Here is a 17,723-nt window from a genome sequence, read left to right on the forward strand (position 1 = left end):
TCTCTATCTCTCCATCGCAGCAGCCCTGTGAACGGATGTGTGTGTGTGCGTGTAAAACACACGGACTGTCGCGGATGTGGAACAATAACAATGATAAACAAACGTGCCGCCCATTGGAACAGTGGGAAAATCGGAATGAAAAAAAATGGAAAAAAAAACAGAAAAAGTGGCTTTGTGGTTAGCAGTTGGGACAAATTCTCCATTACCAAAATGTAAAAATGTTATTGTTTTGTTAATAAAAAAAACAAGGTTCTGGGAGAATAATGCCTTTCTCGTCAATTACACTTCCGTTTAAAAGTTTGGGGTCACCCCTTCAAAAAACATTTCAATTTTAGGCCCATATCTCCGCCATATTGCATCCGATTCCAAAACCCTAGATCTCGTTCAAAAGAAATTAAGTCAAAATAACTTTTGTACATGATTTAAGTGATATTTTTAAACAAATAATGGCGATATTAAGTTTACATAGATCAGTAGTGTGCGGTAGTTCGGCAGCAGCAAAGCATCGCGCGCTGGCTTTGCTAGATTTTTGCGATTTTTTCTCTTTTCTCTGTGAGCTCCGACGACGGGACGCCAAGCAATCAGTAGTGTGCGGTAGTTCTAGTTCGGCAGCAGCAAAGCATCGCGCGCTGGCTTTGAAAAGTGTACAGGCCGCGTTTTCATTCGGTCGTCGTCGTCGTCTATTTGACTGCTCATCTTCGTACGGGGCGATTTATGATACGATAAATGCAACATCAACTTTTTTTGCGATTTTAGTCAACAGATATTGAAATGTTCGTCACGTCAAGTGTCGGCCCAAGTTCCAAAGCCACGTTGGTTCAAATCACTTTATTTTCTCTTTCGTTAATTTTCGCACTTCGAAAACTACATATCTGAATGGTTCGTCATCTTCGATGTCGGCATGTGTTTTGTTTTAGTCCAAATGAAAATAAGTGGTTTGATATTAATAGGGTTGCATGAATCACTCCACTTACCAAAGTGAACTCATATCATGCGCCCTTTCCCCTCCCCACTAACAAAAAGTCCTTCCCATGACAGACGTGGAGACGCAGAGGTGATCTCGGTCTTTAGTAAGCAACGCACGTCATAATAACATTCCTTTCCTTCCTCGATGACCGTAAGGACGTGGCCGGCGCCGTTATTGACCTAATAAAGTTTGGAATTCTCGAAGATGCACATTGAGGACGGTAAGCTACTCCCAAGCTCCGTCTGTTGGTTCCTTGTGCAACTTCGATTGTTCTGGTCAATCACGGAGTAGCAACTACGAATAGTACGGTCATCTATGCTCATGCTATGCTCATGCTCAAATAATGGCGATATTAAGTTTACATATAAATTGTAGCTTTTTTTTCTTAAATTAATTTAAACTCACGACAGCTGGAAATTGGGTTGACTAAGTTTTAAGATAAGAGCGGTTGTATAACCTAATATCTCTTTAGCAGCTTTCAATTGCTTTTTACCGAAGTTAGCTAAAAATCTAGAAAAAAAGTTTTTATGTAAATTAATTCTTAATGTTTCGTTCAAAAGCTTGGGGTCACTTTAGTTGGGGTGATATGGTGATATTTTCGTCATCCTTAGTTCAATTGCAAATTACATTTTAAAGGTAATAAACAAAACTTACGTGTCATGCCTAAATTGAAGGCAATTCAATATTTTTTATACATAAAAATGTTATGTAAAGTTACAACATTTAACCACTTCCAAAAAAAAAAGGCAATTTCTTGTTAAGTTTTAGCATATAAATTTTAACAAATAGGTATGGCTCAGCTCAATGTCTACCCGAGCAGAAAAGAATAGCAAGTGAATAACATATTTAGGTATTAATCTTAAATACAATCACACCTCGATATGCCCTTCATTTGGTGGACATAAGAGGCAAAATAACAAAAACGAATACCATGATTTTGTATCAATAACACCTAGAAAATAACAAGTTTTGTTATTTCAATAATAAATGAATACCTAAAATTTTAGGTGCTGTATTTGTTATCAAAAAGGTATTGAATAACAAAGTAATAACATGTTTTGTTATTAAATCGTGCATTTGTTCGATAACACTGTGATACAATACCAAAATATGTTCTTCTGTTATTTCACTGCTAAATCAACAAATACCACACAAATACCAAACTCTGCTCACATACTGCCAATTTTTATAGCGTTGTTCTCATAACATTTTGTAGAATAATATAATAATAACAATTTTAGGGGAGCAGGCCGTTAGGCCGAAAGCTGTAGGCCGAATGCCGTTAGGCCGAAACGGTCGTTAGGCCGAAAGGGTCGTTAGGCCGAAAGAGTCGTTAGGCCGAAAGAGTCGTTAGGCCGAAAGGGTCGTTAGGGTCGTTAGGCCGAATGGGTTGTCATTATATGTGTCTACTGATTTTATCGTTTTATATTGCACAAAACGAAATAAACATGAGAAAAGTCGACGTCATAGAGGAACTGTAGGGGAAATCAATTTGGGAGGCGAAGTAGAAAAAATACAGCATCTTGAAAAAGCTTATTTTTAGCCAGAAACAAAGAGTTATGATGAACGGGCGCTGTACAAAGTTTAACTTCAGCTGCCAATTGGAATCGCTTACGTAGTGCCCTAGTGGACAAAAAAGTTGTAAGCATAAGTGGTTAAGAATAAATATAGCATTTCAGCTATTAAATTTATCATCGGGGATTATTCCTTCTTTTAAACATAGGCTGTTCTTTGTAGTTTTAATGTACTGCTCACTATGAGCATTACAGCAATTTAATTTTTCATCGGAGATTTTTCCTTCATTTGAAAATAGGCTGTTCTTTCAAGTTTAACTTTCTACTCAGTATAAGTATTTCAGCCATAAACTTTTTCATAAGAGTATTTCCTTCTTCTGTACATAGGTTTTCTTCTAGTCTAACAGTTGTACTCACTATAAGCATTACAGCTTTTAAATCCTTCATCGGAGATTTTTTCTTCTTCTAAACATAGGCTGTTCTCTCTAGTTTTAGTGTTCTACTCACTATGAGCATTACAGCAATTAATTTTTGCATCAGAGATTTTCCCCTCTTTTGAAATAGGCTGTTCTTTCTAGTTTATCTATTCTACTCATCATAAGTATTACATCCATTTATTTTTGCATAAGTGTTTTTCCTTCTTCTGTACATAGGCTTTTCTTCTAGCCAAACAGTTATACTCACTATAAACATAACAGATATTAAATTTTTCATCGGAAATATTTCCTTCTTTTGAAAATAGGCTGTTCTTTTTCATTATAAAGATTGCAGCCATTAACTTTTTCATCAGAGTTCTTTCTTCTTCTGGACATAGGCTGTTTTACTCATAATAAGCTATGATACGTAGCTATCAACTTTTTCATCTGAAATTTTACTTCTTCTAAACTCTTTCTAGTTTAACTGTTCTGTTCCACGGCGGTAGTCTACTGCTGCTCTTTCTAGTTTAAATGTTTTGCTCATTATGAGGACTACAGTCCTCAACAGAGTTTTCCCTTCTTCCGAACATAGGGTGTTTTTTCGTAATTTTACTTTTATACTCACTATAAGCATAACGGCTAACAACTTTTTCATCGAAGATTTTTCCTTCTTTTAAACATAGGCTGTTCTTTCTAAGTTTTAGAGAACTCGATTCAGTTGCACTTAATCTTGTTAATCATGTTCGTTCTGAAACTCTGAATTTGTTGTTAGTGTGTTTATTCAATTAACCATTCAAAGCCAATTTCAAGGTCGAAGACCGTTTCCCTGAAACATTAAGGACAATCGTCTTGAAATCCCGCTTCAACAGTGCATCAGAACTTCAGACGCACAAATCTCAAGAAGCAAGCTTCAAATAACAGAGCATTTGGTTATTCTGTTTTTGCTCACTTGTAATAAGATTAAAATTAGAATCTCAGATGCACTGATTTTGTTTACGAAAAGATTTGTGCGCTCAAAATTGTGAGTCGGTGCCAAAGTCGGCCATTGTGGCAGCCATTTTGGGATTCTAACAAGTCATCCAGTTGCCTAAGCAAACCTTAACACCCATTTGGTCTAGTGACCAGTTCGGCCTAATGACCCGACCCATCCGGCCTAATGGCATATTCGGCCTAACGATCATTTCGGCCTAACGACCCTTTCGGCCTAACGGCATTCGGCCTAACGGGGTAGAACCCAATTTTAGATATTAGATCACAGGTTGTTGTCAGCATGGTATTTGAAAGGTATTCCCTTCTACTCGGGTATGCAGTAAGTATCATTCATTATGTTTAAAAAATGAGCCATAAGCCAAGAAGAATAAAAATTGAATGGAAAATATCTTTGTCATCTTTAATGCAAGATATCAAATAACATTTTCATGTTTTACTAAAATAACCCCAAACTTTCGGCCAATCCATCATTTTGAAAAGTGACTCCAAACTTTTGGTCGATGACATCAAGAGTTATTTTTTTAAATAACTATTTTTTTAGATTATTTAGCTAAGTTCGGTAGAAAGCAGTTGGAAGCTGGGTAACTCTCGCTGAGACCGTCCCACTATTTACACCATGTCTTTAAAAATGTTTAAGGTGGCGATTTTCTGAAAGTCCTCCCCAAAAAAGTAAGGAAAATGCATTTGGTTAATCAAATTGGTGGACCCCCCGTTAGTTAGAGCCACAAGCATTTTGGCGGACCCCTCGATTTTTTTCAATTGTTGGTTCATATAAACCGTTAAAACTCGACAGTTTCGCCAGAAACCACCTAAAAACTATAGGTAGTTGAAAAGAGAGAAGGTAGGGCTACTATTTACAGTTATAAAAAGTTGGGTCGGCCATAATGATTTTGGCCGCCATCTTGAATTTTTATACCAAAACTGTTTTTGCACCATGTTGGCAACCACCGATTTTCAAAATTTTTGCGTCAATCGAAAGCGGGGACATTTTTACACAACATATCAAAAATTTAGAGATGTATCTTTTTCCTATCGAAAGTTATCTGCACTTTTGTGAATCATGCCACTTTTGCGCACTGGGTCAGGTGCCGATTGTTTACATAAATGCAGCGTTATTTCACAGTGTTTACGAACATTTATTCTAAATCTGAATCCACTAATGAAAAGTTGAAAGTTTCAGCTTTTCAAAACACCAAAAAATTTTAAAAAGCAATGCCCGCATCGTTGAGAAACAGTTAAAAATGAGAACAAACTTCCGATTTGCTCTAATTTTGCTGCAGGTGCGTTTGTGTATACAAGCAGGCGCCAACTTTGATGCTGTTGCGTGTCATTGCCGGTGCGCATGGAAATGTATGGAGAAAACGTGTCATGATTTACAAAAGTGCAGATAACTTTTGAAAGGAAAAGGATACATCTCTAAATTTTCGATATGTTGTGTAAAAATGTCCCAGCTTTCGATTGACGCAAGAAATTTGAAAATCGGTGGTTGCCAACATGGTGAAAAAAATGTTTTGGGAGATAAATTCAAGATGGCGGCCGGAATCAATATGGCCGACCAAACTTTTTATAACTGCAAAGAGTACCTCTATCTTTTCTCTTTCCAACAACCTATAGTTTTTAAGTGGTTTCTGGCGAAACTTTCGAGTTATAACGGTTTAAATGAGCCAACAATTGACCAAAATCGAGGGGTTCACCAAAATGCTTGTGGCTCTAACTAACGGGGGGTCACAATAGATCTAAAAACTGGTCGCAGTGACAAACCCGAACAGGAATAAAAAAAAAAAAACTAACGGGGGGTCCACCAATTTGATTAACCAAATGCATTTTCCTTACTTTTTTAGGGAGGACTTTTAGAAAATCATCACCTTAAACATGTTTGAAGACATGGTGTAAATAGTGGGACGGTCTCAGCGAGAGTTACCCAGCTAATAGAAATTTAGTTATATAACTGCTCGCATCCTAAAATTTGGTCGACTCAATTTCCAACGGTAAAAAAGTACCTCCTAAACCATGTCCAAAGTTTCTTTGACTAATTATCGTTTGAATGAGACCTTGGGTTTTGAAATCGCACGCAATATGGCGGAGATATGGGCCTAAAAAATTACATGTTTTTGAGGGGGCTAACCCCAAACTTTTGATCGGGGGTGTACACTGTACGTACTCATGATCTTTCCGTCGATGTAAGCTAATTACTCGCGGAAGTCTTCTTTTCGGGTTCCATTAAAGTCCCGTATAGAACATAAAAAATTGCAGCGCAATCGGTGAAACTGTAATTGAACACAAGCAGTTCCTTATCTATGGGAAAAGATACTTTTACAGAAAAAATATTTCCAGAGTTCGCTCCCGTTATCTCCTCAACTAACTCGTTGACGCGCAAGGTGTTCTACTTGTCAAATCCTCAAATTTTAGAAAATTTAGAAATTCTGGGAAGAATTTAGGAGCAATCGAAGCAGAAATTATGCTTGAGTGATCCCTGAGAGAATCTCAAGAGCAGTCGCCAAGAAACTCTTGAAGACATCCAACATACAGTCGATCACCTAAGAAAGGAATCCATAGAACAATCCTGGAAGGAATGCCAAGATAAATCCATGATGGAAACCCAAAAGTATTCATCAAAAAATCCTTCAAAATATCTCAGAGGGATTCCCTGAAACAATCTCAGGAGCTGTTCCTGAAAGAAGAATCGCCAGAGAAATCTCTGGAAGAATCGCCAGAAACATTAATACAGGAATCCAGGGGAAAATCCCTGGAGGAATCCCGGAAGAGACCCATTTAGAATCTTGGCAGGTATTCGAGGAAGAATCTCTAAGAGATTCCCTGAAAAGATCGCTGATGGAATAATTTAAAGAATCTGGAGAGGAATCCCGAAGCAATACTGAAAAGATCCATAATGAATCCCCATAGGTATCCTTAAATTAGTTTTTATAAAGCATACCTGAAATCATGCCAGAATATGTCCTGGAAGAAGTCTATGGAAGGAATTCAGGAAACAGTCCTTAAAGGAATCTCGGAAAAATGCTTGAATGAATCCCTGAATGAACCTTGGAGCAATTTTCGTTACACTACTGGGAATAATATTTATGTGGAAGAATCTCGAGAGAAATCTTGGGTGTCAATGACAGAAACCGGAAGGTCTCCTTGACACAATCCTGGGGTAATCCCTAAAAGAATTGTAGGAGAAATACTTAAAGAAAAACTGGAGGAAATCGCTGAAAGAATCCGGGAAAAAATGCCAAAATAAAGCTATATCAGAATCTTGGGAGAAATCTCTGGGGGATCTCTGAAGAAATCCAGAGAGGAACCACTGATGAAATGTCTTTTGTATCATTGGCGAAAACTTTTCCAAAGTTTATTATACTACACTCGATACTTTTTCTCCACAGGTCGGGTTTATTTTTGCTGTAACTCAGTCAATTTTGAACCTAATGACTCAATTTTTCGTACATGGATAATACTGAATAACTGTGTCTAATTGTGTATAAACTTCCAGGTAAATTGCATCAAAATGAACTGAGTTACAGCAGATAAACCGACCCGTGCAAAACAATACTCGGATGTAGTCGTAAACGCTCAATATTCCATCGCATTCAGTTCATCAAATCTGAAGTTCTTCTTCTTTTTTTTGGGCTCTACGTCCCCACTGGGACTTGGCTGGCCTCTCTTCAACTTAGTGTTCTTTGAGTACTTCCACAGTTATTAATTGAAGGGATTTCTTTGCCTGTCATTGCATGATTTATATATTGTGAGGCAAGTACATTGGTACACTATGAACAGTGAGTTGAGAAAATTTTCCCGACTGGAACGGGAATCGAACCCGCCGTCTCCGGATTGGCGATCCATAGCCTTAACCACTAGGCTAACTGGAGAAATCTGAAGTTATGGCAGTTCAAAGTTGGCTATCGGATAGTTATATCTTTTACTAGATTCTTTCCAATCCGATCTTCTCCAAATTTGAACCATTAATAGAGTCAACTAGTTGATCAACTTACACTGAAAATTTCAGATTTTTTATGCACTTAAGGTTGAAGGATTCGTCATAGATGTAATCGTCATCATTGAGAATTCAAAAGCAGTTTTCTCGTTCAAAACTGAAAACATCGCCGCCTTGAAAACGTATTCACTGGTTTGTGGGTGGAGAATGGAATACAGTGAATACATTTTCGAAGCGAAGTTTATAGTTTTTAACGGGAAAACTGCTTTTGATGACGATTATATCAAAGACGAATCCTTCAACCTTAACGAAAAGTTACAGCTAGTCGAGCAGTTTTTCAAAAGCGAAAATTCTGCCTGTCACGATTATTTTGTCTATATTCTGTAGAGGAACGATAATCATAGTACTCCCATTTTAAAACTTTTCAAAATGATGATGTTAGACGCAGTTTGATTCGATTCTTGTTATATAGGGAGGGAGCACCGTAATGGCAAAAAAACGGAAACAATCCGTACCTAAATTAAAGTACCGTCAATCGGGATCAATTTCATCTCCGGGTCGAAATTGATCAGGCCTTTTTTCATTACGTTGAGCGTACTTTAAATAATTCTCGTACACGCATCGTGCTGTTGAAATCGTCTACTAAACAATATTTGTACGAAAACTATTCGAATTATGCTTTTTCTAATAGAAAAATGTCTGGTCAATTTCGACCCGATGATCAAATTGATTCCGATTTACGAATTGGATCGCAGTAGGCAGTGCGCGCGGACGTAAATCAAAATTTATCTGTCACGGTTTTTTTTCGTTCTCGTGAATTTTGTACTTTTACACAGCAAAATTTCGTTTCGGTTAAGGCTCTGAATACCCTGGAAGTGAAACACTATTTTATTTTGTTCAGCTGAGGACGCAAGGACCTTACTGTTGCATTCAATACGTAAATTATTTTTCGCTTTTGTGTTGATATTTTCGGCTGGCAGTAGGATTCATTGGTTAATGAATATCGCTTCGAATGAAAATATACTCAATTGTTGTGCTAAGGAGAAAGTTATTACCCTTTGTGGAGAAGCTGCTGCAACGCAAAAGAAACAATGGAAGGTCAAAGGTCCAAGTTTATTCCGGCTTGCCATGGTGTTGCCGATGGAATGCTGGAAGTCAGAAGTGCAAATCAAGCCGCTGCAACACCTTTTGAGATCTTTCTAATTTAATTGCTTTGATTTGTTTTGAGTAACATAATTGTGAAACATATTGATAGTGGATCAAAACATGTGACAACAGGTGGTGGATACGCCTCGCTGGTTGTACCCAGATGCAATGTGTTGCTCGACCGTGGTGATGCCCACGATTGTTGTTGTTGTTTTTTTTAGTTTTTTTTTAAATTCATTGTAGTGTTTTAACCTTTTTGCAAATTTTCTGTAGTGATTACTGTATTACTTTTCTGTTTCCCATTATGTGGCATATTTCATTCTGTACCATAATTGGGGAGTGGGTCATCATACTTTTTCTCGTTTCAGAGAGCGAGTAATGACGCTTAAGCCTAGGCTTTCGAGCTTGGACATGAGGCTGAAATTCCTATGTCCAATCCCAGGAAGAAGAGCACCGACGGAGTGATATTAATTTTCTTAACAAAGTCACTCTCAACCAATTCAAATAACATTCATACTACATACTATGCTGAGCGGTAGGTACGAGATGTCCCCGTTCTATAGCTTTATTGTGACATAAATATCCACATCAAGACGCTGCACAGTAGGCCTGGCCACTTCAATTCTTGTACTACATCTCCGATGTGCTGCAAGCATTGATAATGACAAGAAAAATGATAGAAGTAGTCGATTCTATCGTTTTCCAGGATTCTTTCAATGAATGGCTGTGTATGTGTAGACTAGACTAGACAAGACTAGACTAGATGATGAAATTGATTCCGATTTACGATACTTACTCAAGTAGAAAAAAATTGCAAAGCAATGGCAAGTTTACCATTAAATTAGAATTACTAAATGGAAAATTTACCACTTGTTTGTTTGGAATAAGCAAAAATAATAATGTCAGTGAAATGAAATAACTAAGGCATGTAAATTTTGACATTACAGTGGCAAATCAAGAACACAAAGAAGGAGTGAATTGCAATATATCATTAATAGCACAATTAGTTAATGTCTTGTCAAAAGATAGGGAAAATAGAGTTGTTTATTTCAGTAACAAACTAGAAGTTTTCCCGATAGAAAGGAATTCCATGTAAAATATTTTTATTAGAATAATCAAATTTAAAATTTTTGTCATAATTTTGTTCAAAATAACTTCATTGAACTTTATTTAACTTATCAGAGATCAACAATGTTTCCCCAATCCACCAAACGTCAAAAATTCAGTATTTACTCTAGCTATGTTTGAATCATATACTCATTAGGAAACAAAAGGCATATATAGACATGTCTTGTTATTGTTTTGTTTTTAGTGTGACATTCACCTCTACTCGGGCAGGATAAACATAGGGGCATATATCTAAGTGCGACATCCGTTTAATTTAAAAATGAAACATTCAAGCGCATTCGATCAGATCAAAGCTTTTTATACACGGGAACGGAACCCTTCTTCAGCATAGTACTTCCATTTTTTCTTTCTTTTTTTTTGTTTGGATTGAGCATGCATGATAACAAAATGACGGAAACAACTGGTGCTTAAACCGTCTGTTTTTGGAATAGGATGAATATGGGGGCTGAAAGGGTGCTCATACCCTAGCATCATGGAATAGGATGAATATGGGGGCTGAAAGGGTGCTCATACCCTAGCATCAATTTGAGGTTCTAGAAAGAACAGTGCAAAATTCAAGCCCGGTCGTTTTACCTACCTACGTTTTCCGCATCACGTTACACTTGGTTTGTGATTTATTATGTGAAACACACTTGATGGATTTTTCTGGTGAGAGACTGATTTTTCCTGAACCATGTAACCGATGACGATGTATAAGTATAGCCTTGGGTGTGCCGGAACACTTTGTCAAAGGCCACGAAGTGATCCGATGTGTATGAAAAAAGTTACAAAGTAGATACTGGTTGCCAAAACAGCATGATTTTATTATTGTCTTCTTTTACACGTCAAAAATAAAACACATTGTAGAACAAGGGGCCTGCAACTCTAAACTTTTCATGATATTTACCACTAGTATTTGTTTAGTATTTCGTTGTATTTTTTGTATCGTAGCAACCTTGGCGGCAAATAAATGAAAGATGCTGTTTACAGAAGTTACGCACTTGTCACTACACTCCGTTTTCTTCAGTGTGTTTGTGAATTGTAGGTAAGTTTCGAAATATTTTCAATTGAAATACTTTTTTGAAGTGTGACTTATTCTTTTCAGAACAAATCAAATATGTTAAGTGTTTGCTGAAAGAGGAGGAAACATTCTGTCTGACGCTCAGAGCGAAACAAAAACGAAATAATCAGATGTTTCTTTGAAAGTTAAATACATCCTAGGATGTTACTCGTAGTGATGGTTCTGCAGCCTCAAAAAGGCTACCATATGATCTCGACACCGACGCGCAAAGCCAACTATAACCAGGAAGTAAACATGCAGATATCGCCATTACCATATCCAACCATCCAGAGTACTCCACTCCAACGCTCCAAAAGTGAAGCTAGTAAAACAACCAAAGTATACCGTACTTTGTGGGTGGATTTTGTACTTTCTTGCAGAATAGTTTGCATCCGGCCCTTTGAAAGACGTGCATCGTATTTTTGGAATGAATTTAGTACTTTCTTTGACCAAAGAAATGTTACCTTGTATAACAGCTCTCAATAAAAATAAAGTAGCATGTAATCAATTGATTGCTTATTTGATTCTCGCCAAGAATACACCTACATTAAAAACGCAATTGCAATGATCTCCAAATGCATAAACGTTGCAATCCTGCATCAGCACTTATTATTTTGTTCTAGGTAACCAGTGACATTTTGTCATAATTCTACTTGCTGATCAAAGCAATCGGACTGCTTCGATGAATTTTTTCCGTATTATTCTGTAGTATTTTGTAGTATTTTCGATTACTAGCGAAGGTTTAGAGTTGCAGGCCCCTTGTTGTAGAATATAACTTGTTTGCAAACATCGGATCGCTTTGCGGTGTTTGACAAAGATTTTCAGGACCTTTTTGACTATGAGGTATCCAGTAGGTCGGAAAACAGTTTTGTAATCTTTGTTGGCGTTGGTAATACGACTTAATTTTTTTCATTTTCCTCACTATGCATTCTCATTCACAAGTGAATCGTGCGTTCCGTTTGAATGTGCCATCCCCAATTGCTAGAAAAGTCCCACCCGCACCCGGCTGGCGGCCCTTCAAAGCCGGAATCAAATTGAGATTTCTTATTATTTCTATATGGGCATTACGTTTTCCTATCAGTGTTCATTGCGTGCCGCTGGCTACTATGATTGAATCAATGTGTCATATAATAGAACAGAACAGAATGAAATCGAGAGAGAGGAAAAAAAAGTAGAAGTAGGTATGCTTACGGTTCGCTCAATCCGTCCGGGGTTTTGTCGGTTTTGTCCTGGTTCGCCTGCTGGGCCTGCTGTCGTCGCTGGCGCTGATGACGCGAATCATCGCCCAATCCGTAAAGGCCCGCAACGGCTGCCATCTTGGCATCCCCCCCTCCTCTTGGTTACTGACTGCTACTACTGTTGGCCTACTGTGTGATCTGTTTTTTCGTTTGTTTTATATTTGTTTTTACTGATATTGGTTGGTGTGTCCCTGCACAACGCAACAGCACGCGGGTGTTCAGTTTTTGCCACCAGCAGCACGTCGTCGTAGTAGGCGTGCTTTGCTGTGGTGATGGTCAGCAGCAGTTGGGACGACGATGATGACGGCGGCGGCGATGGTCATCGTCTGCTGTGATGGTTATTGTTTCTTCACACATATCGCTGCAAAAAAAAAACACTCACAGTGAACTATTGCTCCCGCTCACCCCCAGACACGACACCACCGACGACGGTAGTCACTTTTGATTGCATGCCACGCCACGTACGAATACGACGAGTGTTTATGTTTGCCTTTGGTTGGTTGATTGGATTTTTTTTTTCGTTTGGCCGATGATGGTTGGATCGCTCCAAACCGGAGGTGATTAGTCAGACTGTGCCTTTTCCGATACGCCCGTGGAGGTTCGTCGAAAAAGCACTCCCAAACACGCACACACACTCACAGATACATTGAGCCTAAATATGTTGGCGATTTTCAATCAAGCTGGCTTGGCGGTGTTGAGATTGGTTCAGAAGAAGTGGTTGGAGGGTGGTAGAACTCAACCCGGGTAGTGACAGAACAACTCAAACTGAGCACGGTTCGATTTTTCCACTGATTTTATGCCGTTTCTTCCGTTTTTAGTTGACGTGACTGCCGGCGTGCTGACTGGTGGTTACTACGGAAAAGGAGAAGAAGACGGGGTGCTTGCTTACTTTGCACCCGAGCAATTCCATTACAGTTCGAAAGTCGATATTTTTTCTGATGGTTTAGCTTTAATTTTGCATAAACATTTTTCATACTTAAAACAGACAGTTTGCAGCAACGGTTTGCCGGTTTACCTTAACCTTTCATTTGAAAATAGTCAAAGCAAAAATGTTTCGAAAAACATTACCTGATTTGTTTGATTGAGTTCTCCATGATACAAAACTTTGATTCGTTTTTCTTGATACATTTTTTTTTTTTTGATTATTTTTTGTGTTGTAGTGGACAACTAATGCACAGCTGGTCTAAATGAAGAAATAATGGACAAACTTTTGCTAAATGCTGAGATACATTTTTAAAATTTCTCATAACATTTAGGAAATGAGCCAGGGTCCGACTCATTCGTGAAGTTTCAATTATAGTTTTATGGGTAATTTCCTCAATTTTATGGATCATTTAACAACTAAAAAAATCTGGAATTTCCTGTTGATAAGTTTTTCGAAAAATGGGACTCTGGCATTTTTTATGGATTCGAATGACTGATTTAGGAGTTTCTGGTATACTATGGAATACTGAAATATTATCAATGAATCGTTTAATTTTATTTATTTTTTTCATTTTTTATGGATTGCTTATAACTTTACCAGTTTTTGTTTATAACTTTGGCATTTCTTAGAAAATTTCTTCAAATTATTTCCTGTTTTTTTATGTAATTTCTTACAGGAATACGTTCAGTTATTCTTTTAAAAATTTCTTCTTACCTATCTTTAAAAATTCTGATGATAATTATTAAAACTTCCTCCAACTAGTGTTGGGGTTTCTTCAGGTATTGAACCAAGAATATTCCTGGGATTACCTTTGGTAATCTTGTGCGATTACGTTACGATTTCTTGAACTTCTATGAGACGTTTTTGTTTGGATTTATAGAAGAGTTGCTGACCCCTGCTATTCTCCAAAAAATGCTCTGGGAATAAAACCTCATGGAGTATGAGAAGTACAGGGGGTGGCCAAAATGTTTGGGATACGCAACTTTTTTTTCTCTCACAAAAAAGTTCAGCATGCTGTAACTTTTCATAGAGTGCATCAAAAATTCTCAAATTTTGACTGTTTGTCAACCTATCATGTATGCATAATTGGTACAAATTTAGGCGTGATTGGTTTATCTTCCGCAAAACTAGAACCGTTGTCGTAAAACACTATTTTTTAGACAACCAATTTTTGAACTTTCATATCTCCGAAACCAGTACACCAAATCGAATGAAATTTTGAACGCTTATCAACAATATTTTGATACTTGATGCAACATTATAAAATGTAATATTTTCTTACGACGAATAAAGTTACACCGGTTTGACATTTTCACCTATATAGAGGAAAATAAGTCAAATATACAATACTACACAAAATTACTAAATGTGTTCTTCCTTCAATCAAAACAGGCTCAAATTTATCTAAATAGAAATATCTTGAGGACAGAAGTAGAATATCTTTGGATATCAAAACTAAAATTTAGTGTCATGGATGTAAAAAATGTCATTTTTTCGAAAAAAAAAAAAACAAAAAGCGTCAATCCATGATAACTTTTTTAAATGTTCAAAAAGTACCTATGTTTTAATAACTTGTGAAGCATTAATAATATTATATTGCTGATAAACGTTCAAAATTTAATTTATTTCGGTTTACTGGTTTCTGAGATATAAAAGTTCAAACATAAGCTGTCTGAAAAATAATGATTTACGTAAACGGTTCTAGCTTCATGAAATATTAACCAATCGAGCTCAAATTTGTACTAACGACTCACATATAATAGGTTGACAAACAGTCAATATTTGAGAATTTTTTATGCACTCTATGAAAAGTTACAGCATGTTGATTTTTTGTGGGAGAAAAACAAGTTGCCTATCCCAAACATTTTGGCCATCTCCTGTACTTTCTGAGAATTCTCTGAAATTTCCGCAATTTTTTTTTAAATTTCTTTCTAGAATATTTCTTAGAGTTATTCCTTGGAAACCTCCTTTTTTCTAGGAATTCTTCAGAAGTTCATTCTAGAAATTAATAAGTAATTGAACCCTTCAGGAACGGATTCAATGAACCGGTTTTTCTTCGTCTGAATCCTTCAGGACTCTCGTCTGGGAATGCTCCAGGTGATCCTTCTGAAAATCCAGCAGAAGGTTATTCTGAAGGAGCTCCAAATATCTTTCTGGGAACCCCTGTCAGGGCTACCATTGTTCTTTTTTTTTGGGAATTCTCTTAAAATATCTTAGAAATTCATTGAGGAAATCTTTCAGAATTTATTTTTAGGTAATTTAAAAAAAAATCTATGAATCTTCCTTAATTTCTTTTGGAATTCCTTCGGAAGTTTTTTTAGGAGTTCCTAATGGAAATCTTCCAGGTGTTGGTTTTTTAAAGGAATTTTCAAGAAGTTCCTTCAGGGAACTTTGATTTATTTTAGAAATCATCCAGCAGTTTATGCAAGAAATCCTAGAGGGGTTTCTTCTCGGAATCCATCCTGAGTTTTTGTAGAAATTAACATATCGAATTCTGTATAAATTACAAAAATTCCGGGAGAATTCTTGACTTATCTCATGTAGTAATCCATGATTGAATCTCTGAAGGACGTTCTCGAAAAATCTGAACGTATTCATGAAGACACTTTAAGAATTCCTTGAGGAATTCACAGCAGGAATTTTTGAAAAAATCTCCTACAAGAATTCCTGAAGTTATATACACCTTCTGGAATTCTTTGAAAAGTTTCACTGGAGTTTTCTACATCAGGTCTTATGAGAAATCTTCCATGATATCTTCTTGACATTCTTTCCAAGATTCCTCCAAGAGTTCCTTCTGAGTCTTCCACAGAAGTTCTTCTTTAGATAACTCCAAGAGTTTTTCTGGGATTTCTAGTAGATTCTCTAGATTGCCTAGTAGGTACCCGTTTTTAAAAATTTTCTATGATTTCCTACTGATTATCCTCCAAGAATTCCTTAAGGGAATCCTCCAGGAGGTGTGACTTAGAATATGTCAGGATTTTCGTCTGGAAGTCCTCCAAGATTTTTTTGTGGGAATCTATCAGGAGTTCAATTTGGAAGTCCTCTTGGATTTGTTTCTGAAAATATTCAAGAACTTTCTTCTGGGAATCTTTCTGTCCAGAACTTCTTTCTGAAAATCCTCCAGAAGTACCTTCTCAAAATGCCCCAGAAAGTTATTCTGAAAATGCGTCAGAAGCTCCTTCTTGAAGCGCTCATTGAGTGTCATGAATTATTTCTGGGAATTTTCTAGAATTTCCCCAGAAGTTCGTAGATTTTTTTCAGAATTTCAGTAGTTCTCTCTGAGAATGCTCCTGGAGTTATTCTGAAAATTCTTTAGAAGTTTATTCTGATAGTGCTACAAAAATGCTTCACACAGGAGCTTCTGGAGCAGTGCAGTCTCCAAGTTGCTGCAAAAAAAAAAAAATCCCATATGAATATTATATTTTTTGTCCTCCAAACATGTACAAAAAGTGGTTTCTCCTCCTAAATATAAGGCTCATGGCGCCAAAGTGCGCCTTAATACGTACGAAGGAATCTCTGTGACTGGGACATTTTCCTGGGATGCCATCAAAATCCCTCAAAAGAATAGGAATACTGAGCATATAACAAGTATTTATTTTAGATATTTATATTTCTTACGAAATTTCTTTAAAGATTCGATTAGTATTTCTTCCGTTTTTTTCCTGAAAATCTTCCAAAATTTCCACCAAGTATTTTTTTCTAAGATATAAAAACAAAATCCCCACAGATTCCCTAAAAATGTCCTTTAATGTTTTATTTAGAAAATCATCTAGGAATTTATTAACAAATTCTCCCGGATTTTTTTTTCACAATTTTTTACGGATTTTCCAAGGATTCTACAAATATCTCTAATAATTCCCTTTAAAAATCTTCCATGGATTTCTTCTAAAATTATCATATAAAATCCGTCAGGAACTCTTTTTAGAAAAGCTTCAACGGATTCTTCCAAAAATGTCTCCATGGATTCTCCTAAAAAATCTATCCCTCCATGAATTTTTGCATTTTTTTTTTCGAAGAATTATATCTGGAATTCGAGCAATTTCTCCAGTAATTCTTCCAGGTTGTTCCAGGTTCTTCAGAAAATCCTTCAGAAATACTTCCTGGGGTTTTTCAGAAAATCTTCTAGAAAATCTTTCGTAATTGCATCCAGAAATTACTTCCAAAGAAAATTTCCATTGATTTATTTGGAAATTTTCTCCAAGGATTTCTCCATGGATTCCTTCAGAAATTTCACTTAGGATTCTTTCAGACAATTTCCAATTAATTCATTTGGGTAATCTTCAGCAATTCGCTCATGAATTGTTCCAGAAATTCCTCTAGACAGATAATCAGAAATTTTTCTAGAGATTCTTTCAGGATTTTTTCCAAGGAATTCCTTGCCAAATTCCGTCAGCAATTATTTTTCAACGCCTTTTATGGAAATTCCTAC

At 36.7% G+C, this 17,723-nt stretch overlaps 1 protein-coding gene across 7 annotated transcripts in view; it reads right to left on the reverse strand.

Annotated features, from left to right (window-relative positions):
- LOC115254883 (potassium voltage-gated channel protein Shaker-like) overlaps positions 1-17,723 on the reverse strand; it is a 332,755-nt gene that overhangs the window by 40,302 nt on the left and 274,730 nt on the right. For 2 of the 7 annotated variants that reach the window (XM_062843353.1, XM_062843337.1), the window contains exon 3: positions 12,323-13,257. The exons of 3 other annotated variants lie outside the window; for them this stretch is intronic. In XM_062843353.1, coding sequence (XP_062699337.1) covers positions 12,323-12,447 — 125 coding nt within the window. In that variant the 5' untranslated portion in view covers positions 12,448-13,257. The remainder of the gene's footprint in view (positions 1-12,322; positions 13,258-17,723) is intronic. 2 more of the 7 variants (XM_062843340.1, XM_062843346.1) reach the window with 2 other exon arrangements.

This window comes from Aedes albopictus, chromosome 1, assembly GCF_035046485.1.
Source record: "Aedes albopictus strain Foshan chromosome 1, AalbF5, whole genome shotgun sequence".
NCBI classification, from domain to species: domain Eukaryota; kingdom Metazoa; phylum Arthropoda; class Insecta; order Diptera; family Culicidae; genus Aedes; species Aedes albopictus.